General features: G+C 42.1%; 1 protein-coding gene across 6 annotated transcripts in view; it reads right to left on the reverse strand.

Annotated features, from left to right (window-relative positions):
* PCDH1 (protocadherin 1) overlaps positions 1-23887 on the reverse strand; it is a 185903-nt gene that overhangs the window by 21462 nt on the left and 140554 nt on the right. For all 6 annotated transcript variants that reach the window (XM_063130036.1, XM_063130038.1, XM_063130039.1 and 3 more), the window contains exon 4: positions 589-808. In XM_063130036.1, coding sequence (XP_062986106.1) covers positions 589-808 — 220 coding nt within the window. The remainder of the gene's footprint in view (positions 1-588; positions 809-23887) is intronic.

A 23887-nucleotide genomic window follows, 5' to 3' on the forward strand; every position in this document is an offset into this window, starting at 1 on the left:
AATATACAGTTTGATGAAGATTTCAGATTGCATATCCTTTTTTCTTACAGGTTAGGATGTGCACCAGTACTTATGGGCACTGATTAAATCACAGCACAAGAAGGGATCTTGATATGAGGTGCATATCCTCTCTGGTACACATCAATAATTTATAAGAGAAAAACAAAATGCAAACCAAAACTGTGGATATCCATGCATGAACCAAATCTGAAATTAATTTTAGAAATTCTCCAAGTTAAGCGGGAAGGCAGATGAAGCAGAATGTAGAGCACAGCAAACCCATGAAACAGAATGGAATAAATCCACTCATATGCTGAATATTCTGCTGCAAACTCAAACTTTGAAACCCTCTGTGTGTGTCTTGCCCCTTTCCTTTCTCCTCCTCATCCCCTCGTTGGAGGTCACTCTGCCCGAAATATTTCCAGCACAGTTTCTACTAAAGTATTTTTCCACAGTGGCTAATTACTGTTTCCCAATCCCATTTCTGGCTGTGGTAACAGCAGTATGTTCCCTTTGGCAAGTGGCACATAGGTGTACCAATATGGGTGGGCTTTCTGAAGAGGCTTAGCAATTTAGAGCTAGTCTCACCATTCTCAGGGTGCTCCATCTCTCCAATGCTGCCATCAGGTGTGGTGCGCTCATAGTGATCCTCAGGCAGAGCCAAGGGTCCAATGCGAGGTCCTGATGAAGATTTGCTGCTTGGTGTTTCTGACTCCTCAAGACCACTGTCATAGTAACTGTGTTGAGAGGGATCCTGCAGATCTTGAGCTTGATTGGCTGCAGAGAATGTCACTCGGCGATGAGGTAACTGTGTAATAAACAAACAAAACCATCATAAAAACATATTCCATAGGAATGCTGTAAAAAGCTATAGCAATTAATGGTGAGGAATACCTGACAAACACTTCTCCATTAAGAGAACCTGCTTAGATCGTAGGATGGGCTGAACCTTATTCATTACATATCAATAGTAGGAACTACTTTTAGTTAAGTCTTTTTAGTAACTTGATGATTTAATTTGATCAGGGACAGGCATAAGGCAGAGATTCAGGAGTACATATGTGCTTCCTCTTCAAAGGCAGCACATAGAAAATGGATCTATCTCTTCCCCCATTTCCTGAAGCAGGAAGAGAGTAAAAAAAGTTAGTGGAGGAGGATGCTGTAGCAGAGGTTGATTATTCCACACTCTCCACCACTTAATCTGAAATAGTGAAAGATATGCAGAGGATTTCTCCCATTTTAAATCAATTTTTTATTATGAGTTTTAACAAAATAAAACAATAAAACAAAACAAAAACAAAAAATGCAAGTGTAACTACATAAGTGAAAGGCCTCAGTTTCAAATATTACAACATTCTAAATTTAAAAAAAAAGAAAAAAGGAGTAAATTACACATAAACTTCAGTAAAGGCAGACCAAGTCTATTCATAGTTAGTGTCTATATAACACTCTTTCAAATGAAGACCTAGCATTGTTAGGTCTTCAATCCATTGCATTATAGGAGGTGAGCTTTTATCTATCCAATGTTGTAGTATTTAGCAACTTTTAGCAATCAAGAGGAGACAAAAAGTCCATTTACACTGACAATGTGTTACATTTCAAGTTGCAGGTACATAATTTAAGATGACATCTACATCAGAAAATATTAAAGAGCTTTCCAACACAAAGTTTATGCATCTAAGGAGTCAACTACTGGGCATTTCCAGAACATGTGAACAAAAGAAGCATCAACTACATGACACCTCCAACAATTAGCCAACTTGGACAAACCTTTGTTAAAGAGACATTGTGGCATCCGTAAGTCCCAAAACAAAAGTTTTTGTTGAGTAAGACATAACTGGAGGTCCATAGATATATCAGATACCGAAGCCAAAACGGCGGTCCATTGATTAGATAAAATAGGACATTCCAATTCTCTGTTCCACTCTTGCTGAAGACACTTTGTATCATATTTATACATGAATTGGGAGTCAATATAACTGGGCAGCTTGAATAAGTGTTTCCAATAGCAAAGGAGACTCTGAGGCTGTAAAAGCTGCAGGGATGAATCTATATTCTAACAAATGTTGCAATTACAAGTACTGCCATTCAGGTTTAGTAGGCAATTTGAATTTATCTCGCAAAGCTAAAAATAGCAGAAACTCTTCATCCACACCAAATAATTGATCCAGGGTCTGTCTGTCCAGGTCCTCCACAAAAATATTTTCTTTCCAATTTTTAAATCTGGATTTCCCCACAAAGTCAATTTAGCATGGGAAAATGGATCAAACTGTAATTGGTGGGATATTATACACCATACATCTCTCTAACTACCAAAATTGTGTGAGGAGCTCTGTCCACCTTAATATGTCAAAAACCTAATGCCATCAATTTGGCAAGAAGTTCCAGACAGGAAGATTCCAAAACTAACCAAGTTGGAAAATCAAATCTAAGTGGAAAAGACCAAAGGTTTGGTACGGGTCAGCAGGTAAATCCGATGCTATATAACAAGATCTGGAAAAGCGAACCCACCTTCCTTAATTGGAAGTTGCGTTCTTTTCAGGGACATTCTTGATGGAGAAGCACCCCAAAAGAATTAGTGAAACAAAGCATTATGTTTTTGAAAATATTTGACAGGTATTAGTAAGGGGATTCCACATATAACATAAGCAATCCAAGGTATATTATTCATCCTGAGTATAATAACCTTACCCCATAGACTTAATTTTAAAGACGCCCATGTATCTATATCTCCTGAAATATCATTACTCAGCTTGTTTAGATTCAACTTAACAATTTGAAATATGTTTCTAGGAATAATTATTCCCCAATAAGTAATGGAATCAAGGCACTGATGAAATGGCCAATTAGCTAATATACTGGAGCATACCCAATCTCCAATCAGCATTATTTCCAACTTTAACCAATAAATTGAATAGCTAGACAAGGATTAATCAGTTTTATCATAGCCAGAACTGATGACTGGAGTTTTCGGATGAACAGCAAAAGATCATCCGCAAAAACAGTAATGTTAAATCCTAAGCCAGCATGCACAACACCATGAATATTACTGCTTTGTCTAATAGCTCATGCCAGAGGTTCCAAACATAAATTGAATATTTATTTATTTATTTATTACATTTTTATACTGCCCAATAGCCGAAGCTCTCTGGGCGGTTCACAAAAATTAAAACCACAATAAAACAACCAACAGGTTAAAAGCACAATTACGAAATACAGTATAAAAAGCGCAACCAGGATAAAACCATGCAGCAAAATTGATATAAGATTAAAATACAGAGTTAAAACAGTAAAATTTAAATTTAAGTTAAAATTAAGTGTCAAGGTGTCAGGCCCGTGGATCTCAGCAACGCATGGTGATGAAGCACTGTTGACCCTACCATCATCTTCGAGGCACTATCAGTTTGGTATTGAGAACAATTGTTGAAATTGAGATAATTTTAGGGCTTCAACCAGTAACATTTGAGCTAGCTCATGCTGGTCTTCTGCCAGGTATAATAGAATCATAGAATATTAGAGTTGGAAGGGGCCTATAAGCCCATCAAGGTCCAACCCCCTGCTTAATGCAGGAATCCACCTTAAAGCATACCCGAGATGGTTGTCCAGCTGCATCTTGAATGCCTCTAGTGTGGGAGAGCCCACAACCTCCCTAGGTAACTGGTTCCATTGTCATTCTGCTCTAACAGTGAGGAAGTTTTTCCTGATGTCTGGCTTCCTGTAAATTGAGCCCGTTATTCCGTGTCTTGCACTCTTGGATGATCAAGAACAGATCCTGGCCCTCCTCAAGTACTTGAAGAGTGTTATCATCTCTCCCCTTAGTCTTCTCTTGCCAAGACTGAATATGCCCATCCTTTCAGTCTTTCCTCCAAGGGCTTTGTTTTCAGTTCTTTCAGTCTCTCCTCATAGGGCTTTGTTTGCAGACACCTGATCATCCTCATTTTCCTCCTCTGAATCCCCTTCAGCTTGTCAGCATCCTTCTTGAAGTGTTGTGCCCAGAACTGAAAGCAGTACTCAAGATGAGGCCTAACTGGTGCCAAATACAGGGGAACTAGTACCTTGCATGATTTGGAAGCTATACTTCTATTAATGCAGCCCAAAACAGCATTTGCTTTTCTTGCAGCTACATCACACTGTTGGCTCACATTCAGCACGGGCTGTAAAACAATTCCAAGATCCTTATCACTTACATAATTACTGAGCCAGATATCCCCCATCTTGTAACTATGCATTTTGTTTCTTTTTCCTAGGTGTAGAACATGGCAATTTTCCCTATTAAATTTCATCCTGTTGTTTTCAGCCCAGCGCTCCAGCCCATCAAGATCATGTTGAACTTTGTTTCTATATTCCATAGTATTAGCTATCCCACCCAATTTTGTGTCATATGAAAAATCAATAAACTTCCCCTGCACCTCCTCATCCAAGTCATTAATAAAAATGTTGAACAGCACTAGGCCGAGGACTAAGCCCTGCGGTACCCCACTCATTACCTCTTCCCAGTTTGAGAAGGTACCATTGATGAACACTTTTTGAGTCCGATTCTGTAGCCAACTATGGATGCACCTAATAATTGTTCCATCTAGTCCACTTTTAGTTAGTTTGCTAATCAGAATATCATGAGGTACTTTATCAAAAGCTTTTCTGAAGTCAAGATATATTATGTCCACAGCATTCCCACAATCCACAAAGGAGGTTACCCAATCAAAAAATGACATCATATTAGTCTGGCAGGATTTGTTCTTGATAAATCCATGTTGGCTTCTTGTAATCACTGCATTGTTTTCATGGTGCTTACAGTCTGACCGCTCCAAAAGTTTCCCCAGGGATTGATGTCAGACTAACTGGTCTGTAGTTCCCTGGTTCCTCCTTTTTGCCCTTTTTGGAGAGCAGGACAACATTAGCCCTCCTTCAATCATCCGGCATTTCACCCATCCTCCATGATTTCGCAAAGATAATAAACAGTTGTTCTGAGAGTTCTTCTGCAAGCTTCTTTTTAATGCAATTCATTGGGCCCTGGAGATTTGCTCATTCAAATAAATTACATGTTCCTTGACCATTTGTTTATCAATATCAAGCTGCAATCCTTCCCCTTCACTTTGTACTTCACTTTTGCCAGCGAGGTCATAGACCCGCTTTTGGGAGAAGGCTGAGCCAAAGTAGGAATTGAGCATTTTGGCCTTTTCGTTGTCATTTGTTATCAATTTGCCATCCTCATTAAGCAGTTGAACCACCATTTCTTTCCTCCGTCTTTTACTATGCAAGTTGCCATCCTCACTTGCCTCAGTTCTTTCTCAGCTTTAGCCTTCCGGATGCCATTCCTGCAGTTCTGTGCCACCTGTCTCTACTCTTCTTTTGTAGCCTGGCCTTCCTTCCACTTCCTATATGTGTCCTTTTTTGTTTTCAGGTCATCCCTAAGCTTTTTGTGGAGCCACATTGGTTTCTTCTGTTGTCTTCTTTCTTTTTTCTTTGTTGGAATAGTTTGTAATTGTGCCTTTAAAATTTCCTTTTTTAAAAACTCCCACCCATCTTTCCTTTTAACATCAGGGCCACAGGACCATAGCTCTGAATTTATTAAAATCAGCTTTCCTAAAATCCAGAGTATGCGTATGTTTACACTCAGCTTTTGCTGCGGTTAAAATCAAGAGCTCCAATATGACGTGGTCACTTTCCCCCAGAGTTCTTGTAACTGTCACTTTATCCATTATGCCTTCTCTGTTGGTCAGAATCAAGTCCAGGACAACAGATCCTCTAGGTCCTTCCTCCACTTTCTGTAGGTAAAAATTATCACCCACATATGTCTGGAACTTCTTGGAGGAGCCATATTTGGCAAAATTTGTCTCGCAATAGATATCGGGGTAATCGAATTCTCCCATTACCACTACATCTTACTGTCTTGAATCACTGGCAATTTGCTTATAAAAAGTTTCATCTTCGTCTTCTCTGTGACTGAGTGATCAGTAGTAGACTCCGACTATCATGCTCCTCTTATTTCTTGACCCATTTATTATAATCCAGATGCTCTCAATGGAGCTACTTGGCTCACCCTCCTGTATTTCTGTGCAGGGATAGGAACTTTTAACATATAGTGCGACTCTGCCTCCCTTTCTATTTCTTCTGTTCTTTTTAAACAAGTTATACCCTTCAATTGCTATATTCCAGTCATGGAAGTCATTCCACAGAGTTTTAGTTATACCTATCAAGTAGTATTTGCCTTCATGTATTAAGAGTTGAAGTTTGTTGTGTTTGTTTCCCCTACTCTAGGCATTAGTATATAGACATCGAAGACCATGTGCTTTATAATCTGGTTTCTTTTCTATACTATTTGGGGCACTATTAGAGCTGTTCTTTCTGTTATGGTGCATAAGCCTTCATCCATTATTTACCTCTGTCTTCCCCATAAAATTGAGTTTTAAGTCCTCCTGATGAAGTTCTTCATGCTGCAGCAAAACACATTATTCCCAGCCCTTGTAAGGTACAACCTGTCCTTTGTCAGTAGTCCATCTTCCAATTAGTATAGCCCGTGTTCCCAGAATCCGAATCTCTTACATCAGTACTACCTTTGTATCCAGTCACTCTCCCAGAGTACTTTTCTTTCCCTTTCTATTCCTCTTCCAAGAACTGGGAGGATGGATGGAAAAACTATCTTGGCCCCAAAGTTCTTGAGTTTCATTCCCAAGCCTCAAAATCTGATGTGATGTCTCCGTAGCTCTGCTTGGCAGTATCATTTATTCCTACTTGGATGAGAAGAAAAGGATATGTGTCAGTGGGCTTTATGAGCTTTGGCAACCCTTCAGTCACAATCTCTAATCTGTCTTCCAGGGAGATAGCATACCTGGCGAGTCCATGGATCTTTGTGACATACTTGTGTTTCAATCCGCCCCTTATCTCTCCCTCAGAGACAAGACAGAGAGGGCTGGCATTGAAGTACCTGGAAGTGATGCTGGTCCTGTAGGAGCTTTAGGTACTGATGGGCTGGGTGGCTGTAGTGGTGATAGAGTCTGTGGAGTCAGCATGTCTGGACCACTTCAACTTCTTTGAGGATCCTTGGATTTCTTTTTCTTTTTTATGCCCTTCTGATGTTGACTTATGTTACCTCACTTTTTTGAATAATTTCTTCATTGTAGAGACTGTAAGTGATCTCCCCCAGAGCTTTTGGAGGCTAGCAGGGCCCAGTTGGGGCAAGGTCTGTCCCCAGTCTGACCTGGGGTTATCCACTGCTTCTAGAGCACTCTTCCAAACAATAACCTTGCAGCAGTCTGATCAGTATTGGCGGGCCTGTTTTGAGAATTTTATGCACTGGGAACAAGACTCGACAACATGAGATTCTCCCAAACAGAGAATACTGATCAAGTGGCCATCAGATAAAGGCATTTTACTGCTGCAATGAGAGCACTTTTTAAATAGTACCATAGAGGCAGTGCTGGCCTGAAAACCAAATCCTGGTAGAGGAGAGGAGGGCAAGGGGCAACCTGAGGACACGGGCGGGAACCCCGGAAGCATGAGCAGTAGGACAGTGGGGGAGGGTTCCCGGCAAAAACAATCCTCAGCTATGGAAGTTTCCCGAAATCAGACTTAGCACAGGTGCAGAGCCCATAATGTGTAATTCACAGAGACCGCGATGAAGAATTTTGCACACCTCTATCATGTATCCCCTTAGTCTTTTTTCCCCAAGCTAAGCAATCCAGTGAACATGAGTACAGCTCTCTTTCAGATATTTCCAATTCAACAGAGAGGTGGGGGTGGTGCACCCAGAGATGTAAGGACCAGCATGTATGGTCCCACCTCATTACACACTTTAAGCCCTTATGCGCTCTCTTGAATACATGAACAGGGCTACTGTAAGTGTGGTATTCACACAGGTTTGAAGTAGCCTGATGAAATCAAAGCCTGTGGGAAAATACAATGTAAAAGGTAGTCTGCCATTATCTGTTATGACATGGATGTCCCCAATGTCATCAGAACACTTACGAGTTTTTGCTCAAATTCTCATTTTTAGACTTGAAGCCAAATGGGAGACTGTTAAAGGGACTTCTGTCCCATAAGGAATTAAACATAGGTTCTGTTCAGACAACATGCTAAGACATGATGGTTAAGCATTTTGAGCTAACCATGAAGGCTTAGCATCTTGTCTGAATGGTGATTTTTCAAACCATGGTGGCTACATAACCTCAGCATAACCACACCCAGTAACTACATGCTGCAAAATGGTTAGCGGCCCTAACCATGGCTGAACAGGCCTATAGAGTACTACAGATTCTTTGTATAGTTTAATCTTCTAGGACCTATCCTCTTCATCCAAAAGCATGAACAGTTTCTTCCTGGGCAGGTTTCTTTCAATAGAAGGAATGGAAAAGCTGTTATCTTTTTCTCTGTAATTACCCAAGCAGTGGGTTTGGTCACATAGGCTATGTCTCCTGTAGCTTCTCAGAGGGGTCTACATATTATGACTTGGTTTGATAGCAAAGCATTAGTTTCTACTACCCAGCTCTGAAATCCAGTCTTATCACAGTAGTACAACAATATATCTGTTATATATTATAGGTCAACAAATATATTGTCTGATGAACTCTGATGGAGATATTAACTGATGAAGGTTTAATGTAGGTTATATTTTTTATTTTTAACCTATGATTCATTCTACAGTTTATTACTTTTTTTAAAAAATGACTTATTTTATGACCCACCCACCCAATATGAATGTTTTATATAAGTCAATATGTACATTGCTACTTTTTGGTACAACCACAAAATGTGAGGAAAGTGCGAATTTGGTTAATAAGATGCTTATCTTAATTCACTGTTTAAGAAATTTCATTACAAAAATGAAGAACAAATGGCACATTTGTTCAAGGGCTCCTATACGGCATCTTAAATAGGGTGACCATATGAAAAGGAGGATAAGGCTCCTGTATCTTTAAAAGTCACAGAGAAAAGGGAATTTCAGCAGTTAAAGCTGCAGAAGCTATATTAGAGTGACCAGATATAAAAGAGGGCATGACTCCAGCAGCTTTAACTGTTGTGATGAAGAGGGAATTTCACCAGGTGCTGCGTGCATACAAATGACATCTGCTGAAATTTCCTTTTCTATGCAACTGTTAAAGATTCCATGCAACTGTCCTCCTTTCCATAGGGTCACCCTAATCTTAAATGTTTTTTCACTGTGGCATGTGTTTTCATAGACTAGAATGTACTTCTCAGATACAGTCTTTTTTCACTCTAGATCACTTAAATCCCATGAGGTTTGGAAAAGCTACAGTGGTTTATTCATTTTTGTAATTCATGATTTATCTGCACTTTTTGCATCTAAGTACCTTGGAATGGTGATTTGTTTTCTCCATCAGGGTTTTTTAAAACAATTTTTCCAATTGCACAAATGCCCTGTCAGATGGGAGGAGCTTCATCCAGTTATCTTGGTGATAACATAAGAAGCATTGCAGGTACTGCTCAAGAACCTGGTTGACCCGCTCAGTCTGTCTGTATGTTTGCGGGTGATAAGCCGATGATAAATTTATCTTGACTCCCAGAAGCCTCATGAAGGCTCCCCAGGATTTAGATGTAAACTGGGACCCTCGATCTGAGATAATAGCATCGGGGAGCCCGTGTAGTCGGAAAATATGGGTAAGGATTAATTGCACTATCTGCTGAGCGTTAAGCAACCTAGGGACTGGGATGAAGTGTGCCATTTTAGTAAGGGTATCAACCACCACCAGGAACACAGAGTGTCCTTCTGACACTGGTAGGTCTACAATAAAGTCTAAGGATATGGTGGACCAGGGTTTAGCAGGGGTGGGTAAGGGCTGTAAGAGTTCCTGGGGTCTTTGGTGGGGAATCTTGGCTCTGGCACAAGTGTTGCAGGACCAAATATACACCTTAAGGTCATGCCACAACATGGGCCACCTTGGTGTATCCCCAATGTCCTGCAGTGCATGAGTCATGGCATCGCTGGAGGACAGCAAGGCATAATGGGCCTTCTGGAATGTATAAATGACCCTGCTGCTACAGACAACCCTCCTTTTCTTCAAGCGTAGGGCATCTCCCTTCCAATTGTGTTCTTGCGTTACTGACGTGAGAGCCAGCATACGAATCATGGGGCAACGCTTGATGGACCTGTGTCATGAAATCACGATCCACAGTGCACTGCAGAAAGTTGGCTGCTGTTAGTAGTGGTGCTGGTGTGAGGTCCTGCTCCGCTATGGATTCATCCTTTCGGGATAGTGTGTCTTCCTTCCCGTTCTGGGTGCCTGGGTGATAAACACTTGAAAATTGAAATGAGTGAAAAACAAGGCCCATCATGCTTGTCGTGGTTTCAGACATTTCATAGACTGGAAATGCTCCAGGTTTCGACGATCCATGATCACCTGCACCAGATGTGAAGCCCCTTCCAGGAGATGGCACCACTCTTCAAACACCACCTTTATTGCAAGTGGCTCCTTGTCCCAGATGTCGTCATTCCTTTCAGCTGAAGTTAACTGGCGGGAATAAAAGGCACAGGGATGGAGCAGGTTCTTGGGACCCTGGCATTGGGAAAGGATGGCCCCCAGTGCCTGACTGGATGCGTTGGCTTCCATGATAAAGGGGAATCTCGGATCCGGATGGACCAGAATGGGAGCAGTAGTGAAGGCCATCTTCAATTGTTTGAACACCTCCTGTGCCTCTGTCATCCAGTCAAACTTGGCTTCTTTCTTTAACAGGCGGTGATGAGCGCCAGGATCCGAGAGAACCCTTGTATGAATCTCTGATAGAAGTTGCGAACCCAATGCACCCACTTCACATCCTTGGGAGGTTCCCAATCAATAATGGCTTGCACTTTCCCTGGGTCCATCCAAAGCCCTGCTGGGGATACAATGTACCCCAGGAAGTCCATAGTCTCCTGATGGAATGCGCACTTCTCTACCTTTGCATATAACCAATGTAAGACTCAACAAACATGTCCTACATGCTCTTCTCGGGTTTTGGAGAAGATCAGGATGTCATCAAGGTACACCACCACAAACTGATCCAACAGATCCCAGAATACATCGTTGACAAAATGTTGAAAGGTGGCTGGAGCGTTGCATAGGCCGAACAGCATTATGCAGTATTCAAAGTGACCATATCGGGAGCGGAATGCGGTTTTCCACTCATCACCTTCTCTTATTCTCACTAAATTATAAGCCCATCATAGGTCCAACTTAGTGAAAATTTTAGCCCCATGTAACAGCTTAAATAACTCAGGTATTAATGGCAAGGGGTATTGGTTTTTTACCGTAACTGAGTTCAATTTTTGATAATCAATGCAGGGGTGTAGTCCTCCATCTTTTTTTTTTTTTTTTTTTTTGACAAAGAAAATTGGAGCCCCTGCTGGTGACTTAAAAGGACAAATGAACCCTCGGGCTAGGTTAACTTGTATATACTCTCAAAGCACCTTCAATTCAGGACCCATGAGAATAGATGTGTCCAAATGGGATTTCTGCCCCTGGCTGCAGGTCAATTGGGCAGTTGTACAGTCGATAAGGCTGTAGCATCTCTGCCCCTTTTTTCTCAAACACATTGGCAAAATCCTGATATTGTGTTGGGAGACTGGTAGGTGCTGCGAGAGGAGCCCCCTCTGCAGCTGTTCCCTGCAGGGTGGTTGACACGACCTCCCACCCCTGAGGGGAGCTGATGAGAACACAACCTGGAGACAGGACACAGTTCTGTTGGCATTGTGGAGACTTAAATTCAAGGTCCCCCTGGCTCCACACAATGGTGGGATCATGTCTTCTTAACCATGGGATCCCCATCACGACTGGAGAATGAGGAATCCCCACGAGATCCCAAGACAACAGTTCTTGATGTCCCGGAGCAGTCAGCAGTAGGGGTGTGCACGGACCCCCCGCTCCGCTTCACTTGCAGATCCGCCATTTTCCGGATCGGGCCGCTCCGCCCCGCCCCCGCTCTGCCCACTTCTGCTCCGCTCCGCTCGGAGCTCCGGATCCGGATCCGGAGCTCCGTTTCCCCCCCCATAGGCTTGCATTGAAAGCTAAAAAATTATACAACTTTTTTTCTGTTCAAGTTAGAAACCTCATGTTTGGCACCATGACACCTCATGGGGATATACACACGCACGCCAAGTTTCAAAGCAATCCCATCATCCCCTGATTTTTGGCGAATTTTTGAAAATCGGGCACCCCACACACAACATCCCTGCGAGGTGGGCAGGGGAGGAGGGAGGGAAGGCAGGCAGGCATGCAGCTGGCATTTCTGGGGGCATAAGGAAGTGAGCCAAGGATAAGCCAGTAATGCATATAAAATGGAATAAATCAATCAATAAACAAAGGAGGGGTGGAATTAAAAGCAGCAGTGTTGCTCAATAAACAGCAAGAAGAATTTTTTTAAAAAGGCTATATCTGTCTTTTACCAGCAATAGGGGGACGTGCCCGGGGGAGGGGGAAGTAGCTGCCAGTTCAAGACAGCCACCAACAGCTCTGAGAAGAAGTAAAACGCTCACTTCAACTCATAACAGGCATTGCTCTACCACTGAAAAGTGACCATTCACTTCAACTCATGATAGGCATTGCTCCACCGTTTTACTCTCTTTGGAAGGCTCTAATGGCCTTCCAGTGCAGGAGAGAGTGGGGGCACGTCCACGATGAGATGTCCTAGGGGAGCTCATCCCCTTGCACCACATCGATTCAGTTGTTCACCAAGGTTAGGGTGGGGAGCAGTGCTGTGTTTCTATCTCTTATTCTTGGCTTAGTATATGATTTCAGGTTGTGTTTGTGCATTTGGTGGGGCTACTGTGTTAAAAAACACGGGGAAAAGCCCGTTCAGATGAAGAAAGAGAAGTTTCCCAGAATCCCAAGTTACCTGTTTTGCCTATGCCCTCCTCCAACTTTGGGATCATCATGACCGGGAGCTGACTCTGCCCCTCAGCCCTTTGAAAAAGGTATTTTTCCCGCCGATTTTTTAAAAACTTCTAGCGCGCGACCCGTACGACGCAGAAAGTTGAGAGTAGTCTCAAAATGACCCCCATCCACGACTCTCTGTGCACAAGAATTTTCAGAACGATAGCTTAACCCCCCCCAGTTATCCCCGATTCTTTCCCTCAATGCAATCCTATGGGCGAAAAGCCGAAACGCCGTTTGAGCCGCGCGGTTGACCCGATTTTCACAAAAATATAGCACGCGACCCAGACAACGCAGAGAGGTGAGAGTGGTCTCAAAATGACCCCCATCCACGACTCTCTGAGCACAAGAATTTCTAGAACGATAGCTTCAAAAACAACCTAGTTATGCGCGATTATTTGCCGCAATGCAATCCTATGGCGAAATGTTTTCAAGATGGCGACCGGAGCGCTCCGCCTGAACTCGGAGCTCCGAAAAATGGGCGCTTCTCTTCGCCTTGCTTCTAGGGGGTCCGCGGTCCGCTCCTACTCCGCCTCTGGGTAAGGCGGAGCAGGCCAATCCGCTACTGCTTCTATGCTCCTAATCGGAGCGGATCACACCCCTAGTCAGCAGCACTATGGGACAGGTTTCATGGGTGACCAGGCCAGATGCCAGGGGGGAGCCATCCAGACCCTGTACTGCAACAGGGGTAGGTTTGACCTGGCATGCGAGATGCCATTCTTTGACAAATGAAATGTCCATGAAGTTGGAGGAGGCCCTGGATTCGATCATGGCCTCTACCTGAATGAGTTTTCCCAAGGGATGAAGGATACATATTGGGATCCACATGTGGAGTTGGCAGTCATTGACCCTGGCTGGTCACTCCCTAATGCCACTGGGATGGCCCATTTCCCAAAAGGGGACCCTTAGCGGGACAAGTGGCTACATAATGGCCTTCACTGCCACAATACAAGCACAAACCCAGCCTTCTTTGCCGCTTCTTCTCTGCATCAGTAAGGCGAGACCAGGCTATCCACCTGTGTGGGCTTGGGGATGGGATCCTTTTCCTGAGGTCCCAGACTGGGCCGATGGTTCTCCAGGGATCGGTACTTGGGTTGCTTTTCTGCCTTTCTTTCTCTTAATTGGTTGTCAATGGTAATACACAGATTTATGAAGGGGGTCAACAGAGCCGGAGCATCAACACAGGCCAGCTCATCCTTGATGACCGAGTTTAGACCCAGGCAGAAATGGAAGCGTTGAGCTGCCTTATTCCACAAAGTGTCCGCTGCCAAGCAGCGAAACTCGGCTGCATACTCTGCCGCTGAACGAGGCCCCTGCTCAAGGACTTAGAGAGCCAACTCCACAGTGTGAACCTGGTTGGATTCCCCAAACATGGCCTCCAAGGCGAGTTGGAATTGTGTCCAATTCCCTAGGCGTGGGTCATTGGCTTCCAGCAAAAGAGACACCCAGAACAGAGTGGACCCTGAAAACAGGCTGATGGCTAGGTGGATCCTGCTACGTTGTGTGGGGTAGGCATCAGGACACATTTGAAACAGGAGTAGGCACTGATTGAGGAAACCCCTCAGTTTCTTCCAGTCTCCATTGAAGCGTTCTGGCAATGGCAGAGCTAGGGCTCAGGCAGGTGGGTGTGCACCAGGCGGGGCTGCCCGTAAGGTAACAAACTCAGCACCCTGGTTCTCCCATTTCATTGGCTTTTTTTTTTTATTAAATTTTTTTTATTCATTTTCAACACTATATAAACATAGATAAACATTACCAAAATATAACTGAAACAAAACACAATAAGAAAAAGAAAAACATCAAATATCTGCTGCATACATATTGAATGATTGTTGAGTACAAATATCAAAAACTATTACATATACCTTATCATACTACAACATCTTCGTTCTTAACATAAAAGTGCACCCCCCACCTCGGGATCATTCTTGAGTCCAAAATCTAATCGTTTCTTCTGCTGGTGGTTTCCCACTTCCCTTAGTAAACACAAACACTAGGAACTGTTTCCAAATTCCTTCGAACTCATTTATTTTAGTTACGCCTTTTCTCCACTTAATATTACATGTCAGTTTATCATTAATGGCTATGTCCCAGACTTCTTTGTACCATTCCTCAATAGTATATTCCCCTTGGACCTTCCAGTTCCTAGCTACCATCAGTCGTGCTGCAACCAACAAATTCGATATCAGCTCTATAGTTCCTTTTCCACACTTTATATCTTCAAATAGTGACAGCAATGCTATTTTTGGTGTTTGTTCTATTTTCATTCCCACTATTTCTTCAATTTCTGAGAACACCATCTTCCATAATCTTTGTACATATTTGCATTGCCACCACATATGTAAATACGTTCCTTTTCCCCCACAACCTCTCCAACAATTTGCTGAATGTTGATCACTTATCTTATTCAATCTAACCGGGGTTAGGTACCACCTCCATAGGATTTTAAAATAATTCTCCTTTATTCTTACTGATAAACTTCTCAACACTCTTTGTTTCCATAGTCCCTCCCAGCTCTGTCGCCCTATTTGTATCTTCAAATCTGATTCCCAAACCATTTTCTCTGTATTCTCTCTAAACTCCTTCTCTAACAATATTTTATATATTTCACTCATTAATCCTTTTGAAACTATACTCCCTCCTTTCCCTTCCTCCTTACTTACTACTAATTCTTCAAACCTCGTCATCTTTCTGCACATTCTATTATCTTTAATCCACTTTTTATTCCATTGCTCTAATTGACCATATTCTAGCCAAGATAGCTTCTTCTCCTTTAACAAATTTTCCATATCCTCTCTTGTTTTAATATCTCTTACCCAATCCTTTAATCTTATTTTATTTTTCTCTTTTAATATTTTACATAATCTACCCTTTAGATCCTCTGGGAAATTCTTTAACATTATTATCGGTGCTAAGGGAGAGTTGCTCGGAAGCAGCTTCCCTTTAAATTTACTCCAAATTTCCCATTGAGTCCTCAGGAGTGGATTATCTATACTTCCAACCCACTTTCTTCCTCCGTCTTTAAAAAAAACATTCTCCAAATTCATCTCTACCTTATTTATGGTTTTTTCTTCCATCCAATATAAATCTCCTACTCCCATAATTGCTTCTACAACATGTCTTAATCTATTTGCTACGTAGTATAATTTTATGTTTGGGAGACCCATTCCCCCCTTTTTTTGGCTTAGGTACCAATTATTTTTATTCACTCTTGCTCTCTTTTCTCCATTACAATATTTATTAATAATATTTTGCCAACTTTTTATCTCGGTTTCTGATATTTTTATAGGTAACATTCTAAATACAAAATTAATTTTAGCTAATATCTTCATTTTTATTAAGGCTATTCTTCCGAACCAAGATAAATTTAATCTTTTATATTTCTCCAATTTCTCTAATACCTCTTTCTTTAACCTCGTTAAATTTTCCTTTTCAAGATTCTCTAAATTTTTTGTAATTTTAATTCCCAAATATTTAATCTCATTCTTAACTTTCAATTCCATTCCCTTAAATTCCCAATCCTTTTCTTCCTTCTTGGTATAGTTAAACAACATCATCTCTGATTTAGACCAATTTATTTTTAACCCTGTAATTTCCTCAAATTCCCTCAACTGATATTTAATTCTTTCTAACTTTCTTAATGGATTCTTAATGGTCAATAAAGTGTCATCCGCAAACATGTTTAACTTTATTTCCCTTACCTCTCCAATTCCTTCTAACTCTTCATCCTCCCTTAGTGCCTTCGCCAAAACTTCCATAACCATTACAAACAGGACCGGCGAGAGCGGACATCCTTGTCTTGTTCCTCTGGCTAGTCGTATCTTTTCAGTAAGTCCGTCATTTACCACCACTACCGCCGTATTTTGGGAATATAGCTGTTCTATTACATTTTTAAATTTATTTCCAAATCCCAATTTATCTATAATACTCTTTAGTGCCTGCCAGCTCACACAATCAAAAGCTTTAAAAATATCTAATGCCATAATACCTGCCTTAATATTTGCTTTTTTTATTACATTTATTACATTTAAAACTCTACCCACTAAATTATGCATATGCCTTCCTACCACAAACCCACATTGATCTGCTCCTATATATTCTGCCAAAAATTTATTTAGCCGTTTGGCCATAATAGATGTAAAAATTTTAGCATCCTGATTTATTAAAGAAATAGGTCTATAAGAATCGGGATTAGTCAAATCTTTATCTGGTTTTGGGATCAGAATTATCACTGAATGTTCCCATGATTCAGGTATCTTCTCTCCTGATAATATCCTATTATAAAGTTCCATTAATTTTGGAACTAAACAGTCTTTGAAGACCTTATAATATTCTGGACCCAAACCATCTGCTCCCGGTGATTTACCAACTTTTAACTTATCAATAACCTCTTCAACTTCTCTTTGAGTTATTACTGACTCCATTAACTCCTTATATTCTAATTTTATTCCCTTCTTTATAAACCTTCCAATATACTCCTCCACCTTTTCTTGTTGACTTTCTTTACCCTTATACAATTCCTGATAGAATTCCTGAAAAATTTTTATTTTAGCTTTCATTGCATGACAATAATTCCCTCGGCTATCTTTCAACGTTTCTATCCCATTCCTCCCTTTTTCTTTTTGTGTGAGCTTGGCAAGCAACCTCGAGTTCTTATCACTGTTTTCAAAATATTCCCTTTTCATATACATTAAATTCTTTTGAATCTCTTCTATATTTAAATTTTCTAATTGTTTCTTCTTAGCTTGTATTTCCACTAATTTATATTTATCTTTAACTCGCCAATATCTTTCCTCCAAGTTTTTAATTTCTATCTCTAACTTTTCCTGTTCTGCACGTTGTTGTCTTTTTAAACTACATGTTTCTCTAATACAGATTCCTCTTGCTACAGCCTTCATGGTGTCCCAAATGACTGACCCAGCTGTTCCTCCTTTTTCATTAATTTCCCATGACTCCGACAGTTCCTTCCGAATTTTATCTACTATTTTATTATATTTCAATATCTTTGTATTCAGCTTCCATCTATATGCCTCTTTATAATCTTTCTTAACTGTAAATTCTAGACTTAACAAGGCATGATCAGTTACTTTTATTACCCCCATTTCCATTTTACAAATCCTCGTTGCAAAATCTTTTGAAACAAATATATAATCTATCCTGGAGTATGTATGATGAACTGGGGAAAAGTATGAAAATCCAGGCCTATTCCCGTTAAGTAAACGCCACGAATCTAAATAATCATTTTCTTTTACTAATTTATTCAATATAGTCATATTGTTCCTCTTTTCAGCATTAGTGGGATTTGACCTGTCCCGTTTATTATCCATAACCATATTAAAATCCCCAGCTAATATAGCATACCCCTCCTTAAATTCTTCTATTTCTTTAAACAACTTTATAAAAAACTCTCTATGCCTCTCATTTGGGGCATAAACATTAATCAAAGTATAGACCTTTCCCTCAATTTTACCTTTTAACATAAGATATCTGCCCTTATCATCCTTTTTTACTTCTTCTAATATAAACCCACTTTTTTTGAAATCAAAGTGGCCACTCCATTTTTTTTCGATGTCCCTAATGACTTTTCATAATAGGCTAACCACTTTAATTTTATCATATTCGAATTCTCGGAGCCTTGGTGTGTCTCTTGGACCATTATAATATCTGATCCCTCTTTATTAAGCATTTGTTCTATTCTCTTCCTTTTCACGACTGCCCCCAAACCTTTAACATTGAGTGTTGATACCTTTATCTTTTTATCCATAATCACCCTTTTGAAATCTCTTCCGATCCCTTGTGCTCAGCAGTTCAAACTTGCTTACATAAAAAAACAAACTCCATACATAAAACCCCCACCCTCCTACCCCAATCCCTCCTCTCCTACCTTCCCCCCCTCCCCACCCCCCACTCTAATCCCCCCCCCATATCCCCGTGAGTCTAGTACTCCAGCCATCTACTTTAAAGGGGGGGGGAGGCAGTGCTGCGCCTGGCCGGCAGGTTTCTATATTAGCATTTCTATTTGCAATTATCTCCAAACATAATTAACAATTCTCTTACTCTCCAGATGTCCCAGCCTCATTCCCTCCCCCACCCACTCCAGCCCCATTTGCTTCCCCATCCAGACCCAGCCTCTTCAGCAATTCTTTACCTTGATCCAATGAGGTTACTCTGTGTTCCCTCCTCCCATATGTAAATCTTAAGAAAACCGGGTAACCCCATGCGTATGGAATTTTGTTCTGCATTAACATTCCAGTTATTGGTTTAATACTCCGTCTCCAATTTAATGTATGTTGAGAAAGATCATTATAAATTTGCACTGCTTTGCCTTTATATTGTAACTGGGTCAAAGATCTCAATTCTTTCATGATTTGCTCTTTTTTATAATAGTTACCAAATTTCACCAAAATATCTCTAGTCCCTTTGTAGTTTTGCCCCCCCACGCGGTGGACTCGGTCCAGATCCGATCCATCTATTGGTATGTCAGGCATCAGCTCTTTGAACCAGTTCAGAATGATTTCTCTAAGATCTTCTCCTTGTATCTGCTTCAGCTGCTTTATTCGAATTGAAGATCTACGAGATTGGTCTTCCAAGGCGATCAGACGTAATTCCCATTCCTTAAATTGAATATTTGTTGATTTTTCAAAAGCCTCTTGCTTCTTCTGGTCCAATTCCGCTTTTGCCTCTATCTCTTTGATCTTATCCGAGTTTTCTGCGGTCTTATCCGAAAGAACACGCATTTGTTGTCTAAATTCATTCATTTGCAGATCCATTTTTTTAAAAATGATGATATTATTCTCTACAATAACTGCCTTAATTTCTGCTAGGGAGGGAAAGTTGCTGTCCATTGCTTTTCCCCCTTCAGCCATATTCTTTTCTTTATTTGGTACTGTATCCAAAGAAACTGGGTCTATAACTTCGTCTTCCTGGTCTGTTCCAGGGGCTGTATCTTCCAGGTGGGAGAGGTAGGTTAAATTATGATTTGAAGGTTTCTTTTTTTGTCTATTCAACTTTTCCCACTTCTTAATCTTTTTTTTAATGTTGGACATAGGACCCTTCTGAGTAGGGCATAAATCTTAGAGCCCCCACTTCCTTAGCAACTTTTACTGGCTTCTCTTCTATGTGCCAAACACACCACCTTCTTCCCGAGGGGGAGGAAATATATTCAGTTCACAACAGCATTCACTAGAGGGGATCAGATCCAATCATTCACAGTTTCTCAAAATCCCACATCTCCCTCACAGAATGCTGTTTCTTCCCCTTCACCCCCCCCTTCTCGGCACACCGCAAACAGCTTCCACTTTCCACTTTACAAAGATTACAGCAAACAACTTCAAAGCCAGTATTTCAATCTTTCCAACTTAAGATAAAGGATGAGAAGTGAGGATCGCTGTAAATCAGATCAACGTCTAACAAGCATAAGTTCTTTCTTTTCAAACTGCGACATCAATCATGTTACTTTACTTTCGGTTTTGCCTCTGCAGTTTATAAAGACATTCCGTCAAGCTCACCTCATCCCATCGGCTCTTCTCAACACTTTCCAGCTCCGATAGCTTTTATAATCATTTCCTGTCGTTTGCTCAAAGATTTATGCCCATTAAAAAATAGATAATTGCTTTTTCCGGCAACGCCGCTCAGAGCCTCAGAAGAAACCTGCCACCGCCATGGCTGCCAAGCTCCGCCCCCTGGTTCTACAAAGTTTGCAAAATAGTGGGAAGATCAGCTTCCATTCTGTGACCTGGGTCAGGCTGTGTGACCACAGCAAACTGTAATGATCCAAGACTTGGGCAGCAGGAAGCTAAAGCTAGGCCGCTGGGACCTGGGAGAGCTGAGGTGTAACAGAGTCCAACACAAGAAGAGTAGTCTGGAATAGTCCTGTTTTAATAACACGAACAGGACATGGCTAGGCCCAAGGCAAAGGCCACATTCAGATAGTCACAAAGTCAGATTACCAGAAGATGCAGCAGACATGCCTCAGCAGCAAACCCAGGCATGGTCGGACCAGAGGCCAAAGAATGCAGGCAAGGCCGGCAGGAGTCCAGTTAATGGCAGCAGTAGTAGGAACAGGCAAAGGTCATCAGCAAACAGGGCATGGAAGAGGCAGTAGCAGAAGAATAGTCCAGGAAGCAGTCCAGGGGTCATGAACCAGCACTGTCAGGATCAAGGTGTGAGCAAGCAAGGCACACAGGAACATGAGCCGAACACAACAAGAACTGTGTTACTGTGGCAAGGTTTAGAGGCCACCGGAAGTTCTTATATAGGGATTCTTGCAGCTGTCTAATCAACCCTCATCAGAACCATGATAGCCTAGAGCTTAACCCTGTAGCCACTCTCCTGCTGCCTATCTCTATTTAACCCTATGATGGGGCCCCAACCAGTTCCTAGAAGAACTAATTCCTTACAACTGGAAACAATCCTTGGCTCACTTACTTGTGCCTGCAGAAATGTCTGCCGCATGCCCACCTTCCCACCTCTGCCTGGCCCATTCCCCCCACTGCATTAATGGCGGCCATCATCAATCCAGCAGGGAAAAGCATGTGAATTTGGAGCCCAAGACAAGTGCATGTCCCCCTCCTTGCATCAATGAGGGCCTTAAAGGCCCTATTAAGGCAAAGGTAAACCTTTACCTTTGCATTCAAAGGGCCTTCAAAGCCCTCACTGACATGGGGGGACGGGACACAAGTGATTTCCATCTCTATGAGATATGCCAGCCAGCCAAAGCCGCAAATCTATCTATTTTTCTCTGACATGCACTTCAAACATTCTGCATCAACTCTCAAAGGTCTAGGATCGGACGGAAGCCTCCATCCTTCTTCAGAACTGTGAAGTAACTTGAATGGAAGCCATTGTGAAGATGAGAATGCAGTACAGATTTAAAGGCTCCATTCTAGAGAAGTGTCTTGACCTCTTGGTGGAGAACCAGTGATAGAGTGGTTACTCATATAGTACCGAAATGAGGAAGGGAATTGAACTCAAACCTGTAAACCTTCTGTACAATAGAAAGTACCCAGAATCCTCTGTGATGTTGAACCATGTGGAGCATAAGTGGGATAGAACAGTGCTGAAGATGGGACACTGAGCACAGGGGAGAGAGGAGACAGTAAAATATGTTGCTTATCAGAACATGGATGCTGAATATGATTTCCTTCATTGTGAGGGCCACAAGCATGATTGTTGAGAGGCAACAGAAGTTTGAAAGTGGTACGGTGCCACAAAGGACCTAAACCGGCAAAGCTGCCATGGAGCTGAGAGTTGCTATTGTTGGAATCCCGTTTGGTGAGCTGTGTTCCTGATCACCTTGTCAGTCTTAGCATTGAACAAATCCTGGCCATCAAAGGGGAGATTCTCTCTTAGAGATCGAGCCTACTGGGAGAGTCCTGCCAATCTGAACCATGAATGACATCAGAGTGTGATGGAGCTTAACAGGAGCTTGATGTCACAGAGTATGTCTACACCACTCTTTATCCCGGGGATCATCGGTGGATCGTCCCTGTGCATCCACATGATGCACAGGGGATCCTGGGAGGTGGTAGGGATGATCCTGTTAGGGTTTCATCTGAGGAACTCTCCTAAAGATGAGGAGAAGGCAGACTTACCAGAGGTAGAGGGTGTTTCCTCCTCCACAGCGCACAGATGGAGGAAAGCCGTGCAGTGGGAAAGGATGCAGGTCCCTCGGAGGAACCATGGGTTGGTCAGGCTCTTCCTCTGCCTGCCTCTCCTGAGGCAGATTCAGAGATGGAGGCAGTTCAGCCCCCCAGCCCCCATGAGAGGAGGTGTAGAAAAAAGGCAGAACAGACTCAGTCAGTCAGTCAAAGTATGCGCTTGCAGAACCGGCAGGGGAAAACGCTGAGCTTAAATAAGGGTCTGGGTCAAAGGGTAGAGAAATGAGGCACAGCTGGGATATGGGTAGGGTCATACTGGCAGGGCTTGAAAAGGAAGAAGCTGAACACTGGCTCGGCCTGGCAAACACCTTTTGTTCCCCTGGTAGCCAGTGTGTTTCCTTGCCTTGCCTCCTTACTGTGACCTTGGATTCTGAACCCGGACCAGCTTTATATACTCCATTTGGACGCTGGACCCTTGCATTCTGGATGACTGACTCAGCTTTTGATGTAGACTGGACTTTGACTCCTGCTTTGACATCGGCACCCCCCATTTGGCCTCTCGACCTGGACTGGTAGGAGTGCGCTCCAGCACCTGTTGCCTTAGTTGTTGGATGGGCTTCTAGTTTACACTTAATGGCTGTTTTTCTCTCAGCTTACCTTGCAACAAGTAGCCATTTTCTCCTGCATGCTAAAGAGTATTTGCAAATGAAATATAGTGGGAGAGGGTGATGCAAGAAGGCACCCTCTCTGTAATCCTAAATGCTCCTGTTCTTCAGAAACCTAGAGATGGACAGTTTACCTTACTGTCTTTCCTCAATCCCTTGGACTTCCTGGGGAAAATGTTAGGCTAACAATAAAAGGATACAAATAAGGCCAGGCCATAGCAATTGTTTATGGAGGAGGTGAAAACCATGAAGCAACCATATACTAAGAGGTTCATCAGATGAATCTTTTATCATACACTTGCTACTGCACACTTACAGATGTGCATGAGTCTTTTAGACGATGACATCCACCTCCTGTGTGCCTCCCGCTCCTTCAACTCATTTTCTATCGCAAAATAGACACTTTTTAATCCGACGTAAAACAAAACCAAAAACGGAATGTGCCATGATCTCCTGTTGTGTGCAGGAAAAGCAGCCCAATACAAACAACCCCTGCATGGGCCACATGGGCTTTGTTTACTTCTTAGAATCATAGAATAGCAGAGTTGGAAGGGGCCTACAAGGCCATCTAGTCCAACCCCCTGCTCAATGCAGGAATTTTTGTGGAGCCACATTGGTTTCCTCTGTTGTCTTCTATCTTTTCTCCTTGTTGGAATTGTTTGTAACTGTGCCTTTAAAATTTCATTTTTTAAATACTCCCACCCATCCTGCACTCCTTTTCTCATTAGGCTCCCTTGCCACGGGACCTTACTTATTATAG

Source organism: Elgaria multicarinata, chromosome 7 (genome assembly GCF_023053635.1).
Source record: "Elgaria multicarinata webbii isolate HBS135686 ecotype San Diego chromosome 7, rElgMul1.1.pri, whole genome shotgun sequence".
Taxonomy (NCBI): Eukaryota; Metazoa; Chordata; class Lepidosauria; order Squamata; family Anguidae; genus Elgaria; species Elgaria multicarinata.